General features: G+C 44.7%; 2 protein-coding genes and 1 non-coding gene across 3 annotated transcripts in view; 1 reads left to right on the forward strand and 2 right to left on the reverse strand.

Moving 5' to 3' along the window:
• Positions 1 to 187: 187 nt before the first annotated feature.
• Positions 188 to 261, reverse strand: trnat-agu (transfer RNA threonine (anticodon AGU)). Its single transcript has one exon. It is a non-coding gene; the product is annotated as a tRNA-Thr (tRNA).
• A 114-nt stretch (positions 262 to 375) lies between these two features.
• LOC140279962 (uncharacterized) lies at positions 376 to 1,624 on the reverse strand. The gene is made up of 3 exons (XM_072375184.1): positions 1,454 to 1,624; positions 1,166 to 1,344; positions 376 to 1,067 (listed from the first exon to the last, which is right to left on the reverse strand). Exons 1-3 carry the CDS (start codon positions 1,584 to 1,586, stop codon positions 477 to 479), a joined length of 903 nt encoding a protein of 300 aa, XP_072231285.1. The 5' UTR covers positions 1,587 to 1,624; the 3' UTR covers positions 376 to 476.
• Positions 1,625 to 7,523: 5,899 nt separating this feature from the next.
• The window catches only part of aldh3a2b (aldehyde dehydrogenase 3 family, member A2b), a 28,839-nt gene continuing 17,309 nt past the window's right edge, over positions 7,524 to 19,053 (forward strand). The window contains 2 exon segments of the mRNA XM_072375179.1: positions 7,524 to 7,621; positions 10,108 to 10,278. Of these exon segments, the coding sequence (XP_072231280.1) occupies positions 10,117 to 10,278 (162 nt within the window). The 5' untranslated portion in view covers positions 7,524 to 7,621; positions 10,108 to 10,116.

Genomic DNA, 19,053 nt, shown 5'->3' on the forward strand with positions numbered 1-19,053 from the left:
AATGTGTGCTTCATACAGCTGCCGATGAGTAGCTTTGAGACCTCATTTGTTTATTTTTTTTTTTCAAATCTTAACTATAAACCGTTTAACTTTGTCAAATACGAAATTTGCGATATAAGTTCACCGTTAAAGATCTTCGTGAACTTCTGTGTGTTGAATAGACCGTAAAAGCAGTGAAAATGGCAAAAGGCACCGCTGGGATTCGAACCCAGGATCTCCTGTTTACTAGACAGGCGCTTTAACCAACTAAGCCACGGCGCCACATGACGACATAATGCCGTAAAACGCCTTATGAATGATCTTCTCAGAGACTGGAGGATAATGATCTTTATTTTCTTTCTTCTTATACATTACAATATATAAATATTTCCTACGTAACCTTTCCTTAAGGAAACTACTGCATAAATTATATAACCAGCTCTCTATTTGCAACTTCCTTCAAGTATGTACCGTCTTTTTTTATATATATATATAAGTCATCCCAAAACATAATCAATCATCGCAGCAGAAACGTCCATATCTGACAGACTGAAGTCGCCCAGCAGGTCTTGGAAGCACAGATCGGACAGGTCAGTCGGGCACTCCTCGCTGCTGCCGGAGCCCTTTCGGTCCAGCGGACTCTGGAGGCTCTTGCTGGGCTCGTAGTGCGCCGCTGCGGGGCTGCAGCGGCTGCCCTCCGGCTGGGGACCCCCCAGGAAAGCCTCCAACTCCGTGAAATCCCATGCTTCAAGTTCACTGTGGGATAAAGCGTTTTGGTGGTAATCAATGAAGTCCGAGGTTTGGAGGTGGTCGCCTTGAGGCAAACAGGATGCAGAAAGGTCAGAGGTCATAACCTGATTGTCCAGGATTGTTGACAGCCTGCTGGACTGAGGGAGGCTTGGAGCCGGGTAGCCTGCTGGGGAGGGCAGGCTGGGGCTGGGCGACCATGAAGGAGCCAGGTGAGGAAAAGGTGGGCTTGGTGGAGGCGTGCAGGTGAAGTGCGGGTGGAGGCAGTCCGCGCGGGGGTTGGAGGGCTCTCTTGCTTTTTTGCTCTTGAAAAAGCGGGCGCGTCGATTCTGAAACCAGACCTGGAAAAGAATTCACTGCAATTAGCAATTAGTTTAACGCTGAAACCGTGAGGCCCGTGGTGCCATCGCGCATTTAAAGCACGAGCCACATAACCAACCTGGATTTTAGACTCCGGTAGGCCGGTGATGGAGGAGAGGGACTCTTTCATTTTGATGCTTGGGTACCGTGTGGCGGAGAAGGCCCTCTCCAGCTGGCTCAGCTGCGCCTTGCTGAAGGTGGTGCGCTTCCGGCGGCGTTGGGTCTCTGATCGGATCCTGAAGCCAGCTTCATGGTGCACTGCAGGAAGAAAACAAGTCATGAGCTTTTCTTTGAGAATACTGAACACTTCCTGGCAGAATTTGCAACCAAAATAAAACACGCATTAGGCGTGTCTCCGTCGACTCACCTTTCCTGGATTCATGCGTGTAACCGTCATCGTTTTGTGCATCCAGGGCCGTGGCTGTAGGCCAGAACTGTCCCGAGTAAAACGCGAGCATCTCAGACATGTTACAGCCAAAATAATCCGACCCGCGCGCCATCCTCAGGGAGCTCAAACTAAGTGGAACAGCGTCCCAGGTCTTCTCGACTCTGCGAAAACACAAGACACCGGAAGGATTTATACTTTGACACGCAGGACGACCCTGGGTGGAGTTAGTCCTTACTAGCGCGTGCCTTTGATGCGGTGCACACCTGTTAATGGCTGTCCGGGTAATAGGTGTGTGTTTGATCCCAGATCACCCATTAATGCGCGCATTCAGACAAGACTGAGCTTGTTCTTATACCTAGACGCTGCAATCAGCTGTTAAATCTGGAAAAAAAGGAAAATAATGTGGCTGAAGAGGTGATAAATTAGATTATTAAACTAGATTTGTGCAGATATTAGAGGAAGTAAAATGATTTGTTTTATAAATATCGAACTAGAAGAAAGTGCACGTGGTTTTAGCTGTTTAATTCGCTCTTTGCAACGCTCTAAAGTTAAAAATATAAATGTTAACGGGACTGAGAGAAAAGTTTTCCATCTTTTATGTACAACTAAACGACGAGATGTTCTTCACTCATTAAATATCTTCTCACGTGTTTCAGACGCCTCTGTCTGAGGCACATCCTCTCCTCCGCAGCCTCCTGGCGCGCACGAGGAACAAAACACGTGTGTGTGTGGATAGTGTGGAAGTGTATTGAAGTAGCTCTATAAGTGTGATACGTGGAGGTGACAAATTTTCTTTATTCTGCATCATTTCCACCGATTGGAGACATCAAAACACCGGATAACGCGCAGTCCAACGCGCAGCCAGTTCCCAAGTTGGTGCCAGACTCACAGCGCAGCTCCAGACACGAGGCAGGGTAAGAAAGCGTGTATTAAAGCCACTAAACTGTGTTTTTATTCAAGATATGGATGCCGGATAGTTCCTGAGGTCACGTGAGGTAAGATAAGATTAACTGATTTAAAAAATAAGCCATTAAACTTGATTATTGGTACAAATGAGCAGTTAAGTGTCCTACTTAGGCTCCAGCTCACGTAAACAATGGACTGTTAAGGTCACATGACTTAGATTAACACCGCAGCCGATCGATACTGTGAACAGATCAGATGGGCCGTCGAAACCGGGTCACATGTCTCCAGAACCCAGCTTTAGATCGTTAGCCCGATTTTTTCATTGGAAGCTCAAGAATAAGCGAATAAGATGAAGAAATAAACCCAAAAACAGCTCATTTTACACTTTTCGCAATGAAAAATGCGATATTTTAGTTTGAAATGAGTTAAAACAAACTGTTATTGTTCCGGTGGCGCGGGAAGAATTACAGATAAAAAGATATACACCAGGTGGTAGTATTGGACCAATTATTTCACTGTGTACCGAGGAAAGGACGGAGGCAGAATGTTTTATCGAATAAATCATTCAATATATTACATAAGAGTGAAAATAAGACGTGTTTTTTAAGAAAAAGAAGCACTAAAGCATGCAAACACAGCTCTAACTGTGTCTCAAACATTAAAATGTAGAACCTGCACTTTGTAAAGGCCTAAATGGGACATGAGCTTGTGTTTTACAGAGCTGGGACACCTTTTAAAGGCTCATATTATCAGTTATCACAACAAACTCAGGAGAACCAGCCGAAGTCGTCTCCAGGCCTCAGGAGTTCTTTGATTTTATGATTTCAGTTGCTCTGCAGTCCAGGAGCTTCCTTCTTGTGTGTTTTTGTGACATAATTCTTCAAATATTCTCACTGGATGACAAGTCTGGGCTGGAATCAGACCAGAGCAGCAGCTGGACCCTTTGGTTTGGACCCAGAACACTTCTCCTCCTCACCCCAGATCGGCCCTGATGAGTTCAGTGGTTTATGGAAATGTTCTGGATCTCTTCCCTGCTCTTAAGACATTTCTTCTGCAGCAGATGATCAAATCGCCGGCTTGTTTGTAAGTTCAAGTTGAGGAATATGAGAATAACTGTTGCCCTCATTGCCTCTAAAACACACATCCTCTCTGGAATGCACTGACCTACTTATTATTTCCAGGATTACGCAACCTTTCCAGGGTTTCCTGGTCCTTTTTAAACTTTTTTAACCATTTAAATGTCTCTTCTTCAGCATTTGATCCATCTGCTGTTTTCTATTTAAAAAGATGCTCTGTTTTCTAAAGATGCGTCCCTGGAAGACTCACTTCTTTACTAAACTAAGGAGCCTTTTAGCCTCTTACGAACACAATTAACCTTAATATTAAGTTTAAAATCAGAGGCACGGTGAGCTTTTTAAGGTTTTTCCAGCCCAAACTGTGCTGCTGACCACAGGAAACACACAATATAAACCGTTGCCTCTTTGCTGGTGTGAACCCTTCAGGTTCTACCTCTCAAACTCAGTGTGTGCACAGACACATGCTGGTTCTGTGGGTCCACACTCCTCCCTTCAGGTGTGAATGACGCTCTGCTTCTTTCTCAATACGCAAACACAACCCAGGCTCTGCGTTTGATGTGGAAACTGCTTCCCTGGAGCTGAGAAACAGGAGCTGAGCTCGGAAAAGGCTCCGCTCCAAAAGGATTTGGATCAGGACCTGAGTCTGGTTCTGCCAGAGGTTTCTTCTTGAGTCTGGTTCTGCCAGAGGTTTCTTCCTGGTTCTGGTTCTGCCAGAGGCTTCTTCCTGGTTCTGGTTCTGCCAGAGGTTCCTTCCTGGTTCTGGTTCTGCCAGAGGTTTCTTCCTGGTTCAGCCAGAGGTTTCTTCCTGGTTCTGGTTCTGCCAGAGGTTTCTTCCTGGTTCTGGTTCTGCCAAAGGTTCCTTCCTAGTTCTGGTTCTGCCAGAGGTTTCTTCCTGGTTCTGGTTCTGCCAGAGGTTTCTTCCTGGTTCTGCCAGAGGTTTCTTCCTGGTTCTGGTTCTGGTTCTGCCAGAGGTTTCTTCCTGGTTCTGCCAGAGGTTTCTTCCTGGTTCTGGTTCTGCCAGAGGTTTCTTCCTGGTTCTGGTTCTGCCAGAGGTTTCTTCCTGGTTCTGCCAGAGGTTTCTTCCTGGTTCTGGTTCTGCCAGAGGTTTCTTCCTGGTTCTGGTTCTGCCAGGGGTTTCTTCCTGGTTCTGGTTCTGCCAGAGGTTTCTTCCTGGTTCTGCCAGAGGTTTCTTCCTGGTTCTGCCAGAGGTTTCTTCCTGGTTCTGGTTCTGCCAGAGGTTCCTTCCTGGTTCTGGTTCTGCCAGAGGTTTCTTCCTGGTTCTGGTTCTGCCAGAGGTTTCTTCCTGGTTCTGGTTCTGCCAGAGGTTTCTTCCTGGTTCTGGTTCTGCCAGAGGTTTCTTCCTGGTTCTGCCAGAGGTTTCTTCCTGGTTCTGGTTCTGCCAGAGGTTTCTTCCTGGTTCTGCCAGAGGTTTCTTCCTGGTTCTGGTTCTGCCAGAGGTTCCTTCCTGGTTCTGGTTCTGCCAGAGGTTTCTTCCTGGTTCTGGTTCTGCCAGAGGTTTCTTCCTGGTTCTGCCAGAGGTTTCTTCCTGGTTCTGGTTCTGCCAGAGGTTTCTTCCTGGTTCTGGTTCTGCCAGAGGTTTCTTCCTGGTTCTGGTTCTGCCAGAGGTTTCTTCCTGGTTCTGCCAGAGGTTTCTTCCTGGTTCTGGTTCTGCCAGAGGTTCCTTCCTGGTTCTGGTTCTGCCAGAGGTTTCTTCCTGGTTCTGGTTCTGCCAGAGGTTTCTTCCTGGTTCTGGTTCTGCCAGAGGTTTCTTCCTGGTTCTGGTTCTGCCAGAGGTTTCTTCCTGGTTCTGCCAGAGGTTTCTTCCTGGTTCTGGTTCTGCCAGAGGTTTCTTCCTGGTTCTGCCAGAGGTTTCTTCCTGGTTCTGGTTCTGCCAGAGGTTCCTTCCTGGTTCTGGTTCTGCCAGAGGTTTCTTCCTGGTTCTGGTTCTGCCAGAGGTTTCTTCCTGGTTCTGCCAGAGGTTTCTTCCTGGTTCTGGTTCTGCCAGAGGTTTCTTCCTGGTTCTGGTTCTGCCAGAGGTTTCTTCCTGGTTCTGGTTCTGCCAGAGGTTCCTTCCTGAGTCTGGTTCTGCCAGAGGTTTCTTCCTGGTTCTGCCAGAGGTTTCTTCCTGGTTCTGGTTCTGCCAGAGGTTCCTTCCTGAGTCTGGTTCTGCCAGAGGTTTCTTCCTGGTTCTGGTTCTGCCAGAGGTTCCTTCCTGAGTCTGGTTCTGCCAGAGGTTTCTTCCTGGTTCTGGTTCTGCCAGAGGTTTCTTCCTGGTTCTGGTTCTGCCAGAGGTTTCTTCCTGGTTCTGGTTCTGCCAGATGTTTCTTCCTGGTTCTGCCAGAGGTTTCTTCCTGGTTCTGGTTCTTCCAGAGGTTTCTTCCTGGTTCTGGTTCTGCCAGAGGTTTCTTCCTGGTTCTGCCAGAGGTTTCTTCCTGGTTTTGGTTCTACCAGAGGTTTCTTCCTGGTTCTGGTTCTGCCAGAGGTTTCTTCCTGTTAAAGGGAGTCGTTCCTTTCCACAGTCCCTCAGGCTCAGGACGGGAGATTGGACTGAAGACAAGTTTCGGTCCAATCTGTTGGTTTCCTTAGCTCGGATATTATTTTTGAATTGGCTCCATATGAATTAATTGGATTATGATTAGAATGAATTGAATTCCAATTGGCTTGAATTGGACTTTATTACTTAAATGCCTTGAGATGACAATTGTTGTAATCTGGCGCTTTATAAATAAAGCTGAATTGAATTGAATTGAATTTGGAAATATTAAGAAATATTAAGAAATATTAAGAAATATTACAGCTCAGAGGGAAGATAAACTGCTGGAATCCAGCAGGACTGTAAAACTGCAGCATGAGAGTGAAAGAAGAAATTGTGGTCATTTGTTCACATGAATCCACAAAAAATACCTGCCACATGTCCCCAGTGTCCAATCCAAACAGCTGTGAGTCAGAGGTTTATTCATATGATGCCGTTTCACAACATTTCAAAGAGGTCGAGGCCTCAGAAAACCTTTAAATGTTCAGCAACCTTTTTGTCTCTTATTCACTTTGGATAATATGTGAACAAACTCTGTAAATGCAGCACATTTTAACTCCTGCAGGAGGCTAAACGGCTCCCAGAAACAGCGCTATCAGAGGCCACTGCATCTAATCCACTGCCCTTTAGCTGGAGCTGTGCTTTTTCTACACTTTGAGTCTCACAAAAGAGATAAAAAGATAAAAAGATCAGTGAAAATCTGCAGATTGAGAAGTGTTTTAGGACCCGTAGTCGTGTAAATCTGACATTGTGATGAACACATTTCCTAAATATGATTACTTTCAGTGTTTTACTTGAATTATTTTGATGTTTTCAACTGTTTTCGAGTAATTTTGAGGAAAAAAGCCTCAACAAAAGAAGCTTTTATTTAAGTGGTGACATGCAGCTTTAAATGAAAGAATCAGTTAAAAAACTGAGAAACTTCTGTGCTTTTATTCAGGCAAAGACCCTCAGGGAGGATTTCAAAGCAAGATAAATAACAAGGAGCAAAGAAAGCAAGCTTAGAGTCACAGGCTGTCATCCATTCCTTCGACTCTTTGGCACTATAAGGCAGCAAATGCACAGAAAGTAGAGCTTAGATCACAGAGTTGTGGCAGATAATGTATTTAAGAACAAAACACATAAAGTACTGTCTTCCACTAACTTAATAAACCAACTTCAGCCAAGAAAAACCGGAAAAAAATGAATAATCTAACAGTATCCTCCTGTTAAGGGAGGTAGATATATTCCTACAGATCACTATTTTAAGAGGCTGTACTTTAAATATATATATTTCCGGTTTTACTTGCAGGATTTTAGTGTTCATGGAGCCATGAACGCGCTAAAACTTTGACCTGATTATGGCGCCTGAGAAACAGCCAGGAACCACTAGAATAAGGATTTTGTCGTCCAGTGGTCGAGTTTTCGGTGAGAAATGAAGGTGTGCACCAATGCGGACTCGTGCGGTGACAGTGGGTGAAGCTGGAGCCCAATCCCCGGCGGGGCGGCGCGCGCCGGCCTCGTGTGGGTGGGACCTAACGGGGAGGGAGGCTGTTTGTCAGCCTCTTGTCATTGTTGAGCTGCAGCGCTGCAGGTTATCACACAATCCGGACGGAGAAGAATCACCCCGAAGGCGCCACAGACTTCACCAAGGTAGGAGTTAAAGGCTGGGAGCGGTGCGATGTCTCTAAGGAAAAAAGGCAGCGGTCAGCTGAGCCGCGCACGCGAGCCGACGGACGCGGTTAGGCAAAGGGAAACAGCATCTGAAAGCTTTACAGCGACCGCCACGGAGCGAAAATCCACCCAGCGGGGCCATAGCTACACAGATTACGCTGTTTAGTAAGATGTTTGAAAGCGATAAAGGTCCGCTACGTAGTGACGCATGAACCGGATGTTGAATGTAAATAATGTGCGGGTACTGCACCTTTAAGAGTGACCCAGAGGTGCTTTATGTTCTCTGCAGCTCTGTTCCTTCCTCATATCACAGCATGTTGCCTTTAATGCACCTTTAAGGGAGACCCAGAGGTGCTTTATGTTCTCTGCAGCTCTGTTCCTTCCTCATATCACAGCATGTTGCCTTTAATGCACCTTTAAGAGTGACCCAGAGGTGCTTTATGTTCTCTGCAGCTCTGTTCCTTCCTCATATCACAGCATGTTGCCTTTAATGCACCTTTAAGGGAGACCCAGAGGTGCTTTTTGTGTTCTCTGCAGCTCTGTTCCTTCCTCATATCACAGCATGTTGCCTTTAATGCACCTTTAAGGGAGACCCAGAGGTGCTTTATGTTCTCTGCAGCTCTGTTCCTTCCTCATATCACAGCATGTTGCCTTTAATGCACCTTTAAGGGAGACCCAGAGGTGCTTTATGTTCTCTGCAGCTCTGTTCCTTCCTCATATCACAGCATGTTGCCTTTAATGCACCTTTAAGGGAGACCCAGAGGTGCTTTATGTTCTCTGCAGCTCTGTTCCTTCCTCATATCACAGCATGTTGCCTTTAATGCACCTTTAAGGGTGACCCAGAGGTGCTTTATGTGTTCTCTGCTGCTCTGTTCCTTCCTCATATCACAGCATGTTGCCTTTAATGCACCTTTAAGGGAGACCCAGAGGTGCTTTATGTTCTCTGCAGCTCTGTTCCTTCCTCATATCACAGCATGTTGCCTTTAATGCACCTTTAAGGGAGACCCAGAGGTGCTTTATGTTCTCTGCAGCTCTGTTCCTTCCTCATATCACAGCATGTTGCCTTTAATGCACCTTTAAGGGTGACCCAGAGGTGCTTTATGTGTTCTCTGCTGCTCTGTTCCTTCCTCATATCACAGCATGTTGCCTTTAATGCACCTTTAAGAGTGACCCAGAGGTGCTTTATGTTCTCTGCAGCTCTGTTCCTTCCTCATATCACAGCATGTTGCCTTTAATGCACCTTTAAGGGAGACCCAGAGGTGCTTTGTGTGTTCTCTGGAGCTCTGTTCCTTCCTCATATCACAGCATGTTGCCTTTAATGCACCTTTAAGAGTGACCCAGAGGTGCTTTATGTTCTCTGCAGCTCTGTTCCTTCCTCATATCACAGCATGTTGCCTTTAATGCACCTTTAAGGGTGACCCAGAGGTGCTTTATGTGTTCTCTGCAGCTCTGTTCCTTCCTCATATCACAGCATGTTGCCTTTAATGCACCTTTAAGGGAGACCCAGAGGTGCTTTGTGTGTTCTCTGCTGCTCTGTTCCTTCCTCATATCACAGCATGTTGCCTTTAATGCACCTTTAAGGGAGACCCAGAGGTGCTTTGTGTGTTCTCTGCAGCTCTGTACCTTCCTCATATCACAGCATGTTGCCTTTAATGCACCTTTAAGGGAGACCCAGAGGTGCTTTGTGTTCTCTGCAGCTCTGTCCTTGTTGCCTGTAAACAAAGCTCAGCACAAACTGAAGCTTCACGCTCATTCTAACAGTTTCAGATGGACCTGAACCCTTCTCTTACAGCCTTAAATTATTATTATTTAACCATTTTTTCTGCTGTCTCCTCATGGAAACGTTGAGCTATTAGCTTTTGTAATAAATACTCTACTACATTTTACTTTATAGCATTTAGTTTGAAGTAAAAAAACAGCAAATTCATCTAAAAACATGTATCATAAGACCGGTTCTGTTAATATTACCGTGAATTATGTAGCTGTTATGTAGCTGTAGGCTACATCTTCACCTTTACCATCTTTACCAGCCTGCACACTGCTTGCTTTTTTTTATCTGGACCAATTATCCCCAACTGATGAGTCCCTGCAGCTGTTCACTTTAAGTCTCACTGTATTGTCCAGTAAGACACTCTTTAAAAACTTAAAGGGACCAGAAAGGAGCTGAATGAAGTGATGCAACAGGGCTTGAATTTTTGGGAACCTTTGCTATTTATCTGCATAGACATGACCTTTATTATCTGATGGTGGTCCATCAAACCCAGTTAAAGACACAAATATTCTTTTATTACTTGAAGATAATGAGCCACGGTCATAAATGAGATGTTTATTTAGTACAGTTTGAAGTTAAATTGGGTTCTTTGTGAGCAGAGTTTCAGAATGAAGCTGGTGTTGTTCTTTAGAAGTGAACCAAAGCCACAGAAGAACTTGTTTAACTGAACTGATTCATCGTTTTTCACTCTCAGGTTCTCAGGATGTCCCGGGAGCAGCAGGCAGTGGCTCGAGCCAGGAAGGCCTTCGAAACGGGCCGGTCCAAACCTCTGGAGCACCGGATCCACCAGCTGAACAACCTGCAGCGGTTATTCACTGAGAGGCAGAAGGAGATTTCAGACGCCATCAAAAAAGACCTCAATAAGGTGAGGGATGAGTCCAAAAAAGATGGGATTTTCCTTTAAATCAGCTGGTTCACAGCCCTCTTCCTAAAGTTCCCTTAAAATGTGACTTTTCTCCTCGGTTCATTCTGGTTTTATTCTTAATGAACCCTTCAGTTATTATTCACAGTGAAAGATTCTTTTAGAATGAACCATCAAAAAAGACCTCAATAAAGTGAGTGATGAGTCCAAGAAAGCATCCTTTAGATGGGATTTTCCTCAGAGTTTTCCTTTAAATCAGCAGTTGACAGCCCTCTTCCTAAGGTTTCCCTTAAAATGTGACTTTTCTCCTCGGTTCATTCTGGTTTTATTCTTAATTAATCCTTCACAGTTATTATTCACAGTGAAAGATTCTTTTAGAATGAACTTTTATTGTTCTATATAAAAGTAGAGGACCAGTCAAGGTTTCTTTAGTTTCCTTTTCTTTAGCTGAACATCAGCTAACTTCTACAGGTGGTAGCAGGTTCTGTTTCTCAGAAATTCTCCTTAGATTTAAGAGCAGTTAACAGAAAATGTTCTCAGAAAGCAGCTGAGTTTTAAGCCCATTCCCCCCCCTTATCAAACAGACTGGACACCCAGTTTTTAACCTTTTCTGCAGGGACTTAAATGAGCAAAGCGAGCAGCCAAAACTACGAAGGAGCTTTTCCACTTTGGACGGAGCCAGAGAGGCTGATTCAGAACATTAAGCAACACATTAATCCAAGTTAAGACTACAGGATTTTCAGTGTTGACACATAGTTGTTTTGCACACACTCCACAGGGTGTTTTCCTGGTTTTAAGGCCTGGAGGGTTCAGACTACATGACTGATTGGCAGCAGGGGTCACACTTAATTAGGTGTGTTTTCCAGACTCGAGCCCCTGACTCGTCTGACTGATCTTTATCAGTCAGCTGTCATGCAAATGAGCTTCTTTCTCATCATTATTGTCAAGAGATAGGGATTCAGTTTGGATGCAGATGCTGTGGTGTAGGGTTGGTTTGGCTGGGAAGACCAGCAGCTCAGTTTTTGGGAGGTTAAGTTGGAGGTGATGGGCTTTCATCCATGTTGATATGTCAGAGACAGTCTGAGATTCAGGCTGAGACTGTGTGGTCGTCAGGTGGGAATGACAGATAGAGCTGGGTATCATCAGCATAACATTGGTGTGAGAAGCCATGTGATTGGATGATCTGTCCCAGTGAGTTGGTGTAGATGGCAAAGAGAAGAGGTCCCAGTACTGAGCCTTGGGGGACTCCTGTGGCGAGGTGGTGCGCTGCAGAAGTGTGACCAAACCAGGATACTTTGAAAGACCGACCAGTGAGGTGTGATTCAAGTGGCCCCAGGTGATTCTGTTTTGCTCACCTGGTAGTTGAGGAGATCTGGCATTTGCCCTCATGTCTTCTCTCTTTAGAGTCCGTCGTTGCCCTGCTCGCTGGGGGCAACAAAGAGGCTGTTCTTGGCTGTAGTTCAGTTAAGTTCTGCTCAGTTTCCTGAGTTCTTCCGGCTTTCCCACACTCAGGTCTCTCCACCTTCTCCTTCACTCTCATTCTCACTCACCACCGTCCTACTATTGACTGAATTATGTAAAGGTGTAGAAAACATTAGAGACATTATTGAGTTCATTCAGAGTTATTCGATCCCCAGCTGTATTATCTGGCTGTTAGTCAGTGTTTCAGCTGTGTTGGACTAACGTGTTTACATGCGTTTCAGGAGTGTTCAAACACACCAAACGATTTCCACAGTCCCAGACTAAAAACTGAGTCTAACTGGAGTCTAACTGGAGTCTAACTGGAGTCTAACTGGAGTCTAACTGGAGTCTAACTGGAGTCTAACTGGAGTCTAACTGGAGTCTTTAGGAGTCTAACTGGAGTCTAACTGGAGTCTTTAGGAGTCTAACTGGAGTCTAACTGGAGTCTAACTGGAGTCTTTAGGAGTCTAACTGGAGTCTTTAGGAGTCTAACTGGAGTCTTTAGGAGTCTAACTGGAGTCTTTACGAGTCTAACTGGAGTCTTTACGAGTCTAACTGGAGTCTAACTGGAGTCTTTACGAGTCTAACTGGAGTCTTTAGGAGTCTAACTGGAGTCTTTAGGAGTCTAACTGGAGTCTTTAGGAGTCTAACTGGAGTCTTTAGGAGTCTAACTGGAGCCTTTAGGAGTCTAACTGGAGTCTTTACGAGTCTAACTGGAGTCTAACTGGAGTCTTTAGGAGTCTTTAGGAGCCTTTAGGAGTCTAACTGGAGTCTTTAGGAGCCTTTAGGAGTCTAACTGGAGTCTAACTGGAGTCTAACTGGAGTCTTTAGGAGTCTAACTGGAGTCTTTAGGAGTCTAACTGGAGCCTTTAGGAGTCTAACTGGAGTCTTTAAGAGTCTAACTGGAGTCTTTAGGAGTCTTTAGGTGTCTAACTGGAGTCTTTACGAGTCTTTAGGTGTCTAACTGGAGTCTTTACGAGTCTAACTGGAGTCTAACTGGAGTCTAACTGGAGTCTTTAGGAGTCTAACTGGAGTCTTTAGGAGTCTAACTGGAGTCTTTAGGAGTCTAACTGGAGTCTTTAGGAGTCTAACTGGAGTCTTTAGGAGTCTAACTGGAGCCTTTAGGAGTCTAACTGGAGCCTTTAGGAGTCTAACTGGAGCCTTTAGGAGTCTAACTGGAGTCTTTAGGAGTCTAACTGGAGTCTTTAGGAGTCTAACTGGAGTCTAACTGGGGTCTAACTGGAGTCTTTAGGAGTCTAACTGGAGTCTTTAGGAGTCTAACTGGAGTCTTTAGGAGTCTAACTGGAGTCTAACTGGAGTCTAACTGGAGTCTTTAGGAGTCTAACTGGAGTCTTTAGGAGCCTTTAGGAGTCTAACTGGAGTCTTTAGGAGCCTTTAGGAGTCTAACTGGAGCCTTTAGGAGTCTAACTGGAGCCTTTAGGAGTCTAACTGGAGCCTTTAGGAGTCTAACTGGAGTCTTTAAGAGTCTAACTGGAGTCTTTAGGAGTCTTTAGGTGTCTAACTGGAGTCTTTACGAGTCTTTAGGTGTCTAACTGGAGTCTTTACGAGTCTAACTCGAGTCTTTAGGAGTCTAACTGGAGTCTAACTGGAGTCTTTAGGAGTCTAACTGGAGTCTAACTGGAGTCTTTAGGAGTCTAACTGGAGTCTTTAGGAGTCTAACTGGAGTCTAACTGGAGTCTTTAGGAGTCTTTAGGAGTCTAACTGGAGCCTTTAGGAGTCTAACTGGAGTCTTTAAGAGTCTAACTGGAGTCTTTAGGAGTCTTTAGGTGTCTAACTGGAGTCTTTACGAGTCTTTAGGTGTCTAACTGGAGTCTTTACGAGTCTAACTCGAGTCTTTAGGAGTCTAACTGGAGTCTAACTGGAGTCTTTAGGAGTCTAACTGGAGTCTAACTGGAGTCTTTAGGAGTCTAACTGGAGTCTTTAGGAGTCTAACTGGAGTCTTTAGGAGTCTAACTGGAGTCTAACTGGAGTCTTTACGAGTCTAACTGGAGTCTTTAGGAGTCTAACTGGAGCCTTTAGGAGTCTAACTGGAGCCTTTAGGAGTCTAACTGGAGCCTTTAGGAGTCTAACTGGAGTCTTTAGGAGTCTTTAGGTGTCTAACTGGAGTCTTTACGAGTCTTTAGGTGTCTAACTGGAGTCTAACTGGAGTCTTTAGGAGTCTAACTGGAGTCTAACTGGAGTCTTTAGGAGTCTAACTGGAGTCTTTAGGAGTCTAACTGGAGTCTTTACGAGTCTAACTGGAGTCTTTACGAGTCTAACTGGAGTCTTTACGAGTCTAACTGGAGTCTTTACGAGTCTAACTGGAGTCTTTAGGTGTCTAACTGGAGTCTTTAGGAGTCTAACTGGAGTCTTTAGGAGTCTAACTGGAGTCTTTAGGAGTCTAACTGGAGTCTTTAGGAGTCTAACTGGAGTCTTTAGGAGTCTAACTGGAGTCTTTAGGAGTCTAACTGGAGTCTTTAGGAGTCTAACTGGAGTCTTTAGGAGTCTAACTGGAGTCTTTAGGAGTCTAACTGGAGTCTTTACGAGTCTAACTGGAGTCTAACTGGAGTCTTTACGAGTCTAACTGGAGTCTAACTGGAGTCTTTACGAGTCTAACTGGAGTCTTTAGGAGTCTAACTGGAGCCTTTAGGAGTCTAACTGGAGCCTTTAGGAGTCTAACTGGAGTCTTTACGAGTCTAACTGGAGTCTAACTGGAGTCTTTAGGAGTCTTTAGGTGTCTAACTGGAGTCTTTAGGAGTCTAACTGGAGTCTTTAGGAGTCTAACTGGAGTCTTTACGAGTCTAACTGGAGTCTTTAGGAGTCTAACTGGAGTCTAACTGGAGTCTAACTGGAGTCTTTACGAGTCTAACTGGAGTCTTTAGGTGTCTAACTGGAGTCTTTAGGTGTCTAACTGGAGTCTTTAGGAGTCTAACTGGAGTCTAACTGGAGTCTTTACGAGTCTAACTGGAGTCTTTACGAGTCTAACTGGAGTCTTTAGGAGTCTAACTGGAGTCTTTAGGAGTCTAACTGGAGTCTTTAGGAGTCTAACTGGAGTCTTTACGAGTCTAACTGGAGTCTAACTGGAGTCTAACTGGAGTCTAACTGGAGTCTAACTGGAGTCTTTAGGAGTCTAACTGGAGTCTTTAGGAGTCTAACTGGAGTCTTTAGGAGTCTAACTGGAGTCTAACTGGAGTCTTTAGGAGTCTTTAGGAGTCTAACTGGAGTCTTTACGAGTCTAACTGGAGTCTTTACGAGTCTAACTGGAGTCTTTACGAGTCTAACTGGAGTCTTTACGAGTCTAACTGGAGTCTTTACGAGTCTAACTGGAGTCTTTAGGAGTCTAACTGGAGTCTTTAGGAGTCTAACTGGAGTCTTTAGGAGTCTAACTGGAGTCTTTAGGAGTCTAACTGGAGTCTTTAGGAGTCTAACTGGAGCCTTTAGGAGTCTAACTGGAGTCTTTACGAGTCTAACTGGAGTCTAACTGGAGTCTTTAGGAGTCTAACTGGAGTCTTTAGGAGTCTAACTGGAGTCTTTAGGAGTCTAACTGGAGTCTTTACGAGTCTAACTGGAGTCTTTACGAGTCTAACTGGAGTCTTTACGAGTCTAACTGGAGTCTTTACGAGTCTAACTGGAGTCTAACTGGAGTCTAACTGGAGTCTTTACGAGTCTAACTGGAGTCTTTACGAGTCTAACTGGAGTCTTTAGGTGTCTAACTGGAGTCTTTAGGTGTCTAACTGGAGTCTTTAGGAGTCTAACTGGAGTCTTTAGGAGTCTAACTGGAGTCTAACTGGAGTCTAACTGGAGTCTTTACGAGTCTAACTGGAGTCTTTACGAGTCTAACTGGAGTCTTTAGGAGTCTAACTGGAGTCTTTACGAGTCTAACTGGAGTCTAAGTGGAGTCTAACTGGAGTCTTTAGGAGTCTAACTGGAGTCTTTAGGAGTCTAACTGGAGTCTTTAGGAGTCTAACTGGAGTCTAACTGGAGTCTTTAGGAGTCTTTAGGAGTCTAACTGGAGTCTTTAGGAGTCTAACTGGAGTCTTTAGGAGTCTAACTGGAGTCTTTAGGAGTCTAACTGGAGTCTAACTGGAGTCTAACTGGAGTCTTTAGGAGTCTAACTGGAGTCTTTAGGTGTCTAACTGGAGTCTTTAGGAGTCTAACTGGAGTCTTTAGGAGTCTAACTGGAAGCTTTAGGTGTCTAACTGGAGTCTTTAGGAGTCTAACTGGAGTCTTTAGGAGTCTAACTGGAGTCTTTAGGAGTCTAACTGGAGTCTTTAGGAGTCTAACTGGAGTCTTTAGGAGTCTAACTGGAGTCTTTACGAGTCTAACTGGAGTCTTTACGAGTCTAACTGGAGTCTTTACGAGTCTAACTGGAGTCTTTACGAGTCTAACTGGAGTCTTTACGAGTCTAACTGGAGTCTTTACGAGTCTAACTGGAGTCTTTACGAGTCTAACTGGAGTCTAACTGGAGTCTTTACGAGTCTAACTGGAGTCTTTAGGAGTCTAACTGGAGCCTTTAGGAGTCTAACTGGAGCCTTTAGGAGTCTAACTGGAGTCTAACTGGAGTCTAACTGGAGTCTAACTGGAGTCTTTAGGAGTCTAACTGGAGTCTTTAGGAGTCTAACTGGAGTCTTTACGAGTCTAACTGGAGTCTAACTGGAGTCTTTACGAGTCTAACTGGAGTCTAACTGGAGTCTTTACGAGTCTAACTGGAGTCTAACTGGAGTCTAACTGGAGTCTTTACGAGTCTAACTGGAGTCTTTAGGAGTCTAACTGGAGCCTTTAGGAGTCTAACTGGAGCCTTTAGGAGTCTAACTGGAGTCTTTACGAGTCTAACTGGAGTCTAACTGGAGTCTTTAGGAGTCTTTAGGTGTCTAACTGGAGTCTTTAGGAGTCTAACTGGAGTCTTTAGGAGTCTAACTGGAGTCTTTAGGAGTCTAACTGGAGTCTTTACGAGTCTAACTGGAGTCTTTAGGAGTCTAACTGGAGTCTTTAGGAGTCTAACTGGAGTCTAACTGGAGTCTAACTGGAGTCTTTACGAGTCTAACTGGAGTCTTTAGGTGTCTAACTGGAGTCTTTAGGTGTCTAACTGGAGTCTTTAGGAGTCTAACTGGAGTCTTTAGGAGTCTAACTGGAGTCTAACTGGAGTCTTTACGAGTCTAACTGGAGTCTTTACGAGTCTAACTGGAGTCTTTACGAGTCTAACTGGAGTCTTTACGAGTCTAACTGGAGTCTAACTGGAGTCTTTACGAGTCTAACTGGAGTCTTTAGGAGTCTAACTGGAGTCTTTAGGAGTCTAACTGGAGCCTTTAGGAGTCTAACTGGAGCCTTTAGGAGTCTAACTGGAGTCTTTACGAGTCTAACTGGAGTCTAACTGGAGTCTTTAGGAGTCTAACTGGAGTCTTTAGGAGTCTAACTGGAGTCTTTACGAGTCTAACTGGAGTCTAACTGGAGTCTTTACGAGTCTAACTGGAGTCTAACTGGAGTCTTTACGAGTCTAACTGGAGTCTAACTGGAGTCTTTACGAGTCTAACTGGAGTCTAACTGGAGTCTTTACGAGTCTAACTGGAGTCTAACTGGAGTCTAACTGGAGTCTTTACGAGTCTAACTGGAGTCTTTAGGAGTCTAACTGGAGCCTTTAGGAGTCTAACTGGAGCCTTTAGGAGTCTAACTGGAGTCTTTACGAGTCTAACTGGAGTCTAACTGGAGTCTTTAGGAGTCTTTAGGTGTCTAACTGGAGTCTTTAGGAGTCTAACTGGAGTCTTTAGGAGTCTAACTGGAGTCTTTACGAGTCTAACTGGAGTCTTTAGGAGTCTAACTGGAGTCTTTAGGAGTCTAACTGGAGTCTAACTGGAGTCTAACTGGAGTCTTTACGAGTCTAACTGGAGTCTTTAGGTGTCTAACTGGAGTCTTTAGGTGTCTAACTGGAGTCTTTAGGAGTCTAACTGGAGTCTTTAGGAGTCTAACTGGAGTCTAACTGGAGTCTTTACGAGTCTAACTGGAGTCTTTACGAGTCTAACTGGAGTCTTTAGGAGTCTAACTGGAGTCTTTAGGAGTCTAACTGGAGTCTTTAGGAGTCTAACTGGAGTCTTTACGAGTCTAACTGGAGTCTAACTGGAGTCTAACTGGAGTCTTTAGGAGTCTAACTGGAGTCTTTAGGAGTCTAACTGGAGTCTTTAGGAGTCTAACTGGAGTCTAACTGGAGTCTTTAGGAGTCTTTAGGAGTCTAACTGGAGTCTTTAGGAGTCTAACTGGAGTCTTTACGAGTCTAACTGGAGTCTTTACGAGTCTAACTGGAGTCTTTAGGAGTCTAACTGGAGTCTAACTGGAGTCTAACTGGAGTCTTTACGAGTCTAACTGGAGTCTTTAGGTGTCTAACTGGAGTCTTTAGGTGTCTAACTGGAGTCTTTAGGAGTCTAACTGGAGTCTTTAGGAGTCTAACTGGAGTCTAACTGGAGTCTTTACGAGTCTAACTGGAGTCTTTACGAGTCTAACTGGAGTCTTTAGGAGTCTAACTGGAGTCTTTAGGAGTCTAACTGGAGTCTTTAGGAGTCTAACTGGAGTCTTTACGAGTCTAACTGGAGTCTAACTGGAGTCTAACTGGAGTCTTTAGGAGTCTAACTGGAGTCTTTAGGAGTCTAACTGGAGTCTTTAGGAGTCTAACTGGAGTCTTTAGGAGTCTAACTGGAGTCTAACTGGAGTCTTTAGGAGTCTTTAGGAGTCTAACTGGAGTCTTTAGGAGTCTAACTGGAGTCTTTAGGAGTCTAACTGGAGTCTTTACGAGTCTAACTGGAGTCTAACTGGAGTCTAACTGGAGTCTTTAGGAGTCTAACTGGAGTCTTTAGGAGTCTAACTGGAGTCTTTAGGAGTCTAACTGGAGTCTAACTGGAGTCTTTAGGAGTCTTTAGGAGTCTAACTGGAGTCTTTAGGAGTCTAACTGGAGTCTTTAGGAGTCTAACTGGAGTCTTTAGGAGTCTAACTGGAGTCTTTACGAGTCTAACTGGAGTCTTTACGAGTCTAACTGGAGTCTTTACGAGTCTAACTGGAGTCTAACTGGAGTCTTTAGGAGTCTAACTGGAGTCTTTAGGAGTCTTTAGGAGTCTAACTGGAGTCTTTACGAGTCTAACTGGAGTCTTTACGAGTCTAACTGGAGTCTTTACGAGTCTAACTGGAGTCTTTACGAGTCTAACTGGAGTCTAACTGGAGTCTTTAGGAGTCTAACTGGAGTCTTTAGGAGTCTAACTGGAGTCTTTAGGAGTCTAACTGGAGTCTTTAGGAGTCTAACTGGAGTCTTTAGGAGTCTAACTGGAGTCTAACTGG

This window comes from Leuresthes tenuis, unplaced genomic scaffold, assembly GCF_036924035.1.
Source record: "Leuresthes tenuis unplaced genomic scaffold, fLeuTen1.0.hap1 SCAF_21, whole genome shotgun sequence".
In the NCBI taxonomy this organism is placed as follows: Eukaryota; Metazoa; Chordata; class Actinopteri; order Atheriniformes; family Atherinopsidae; genus Leuresthes; species Leuresthes tenuis.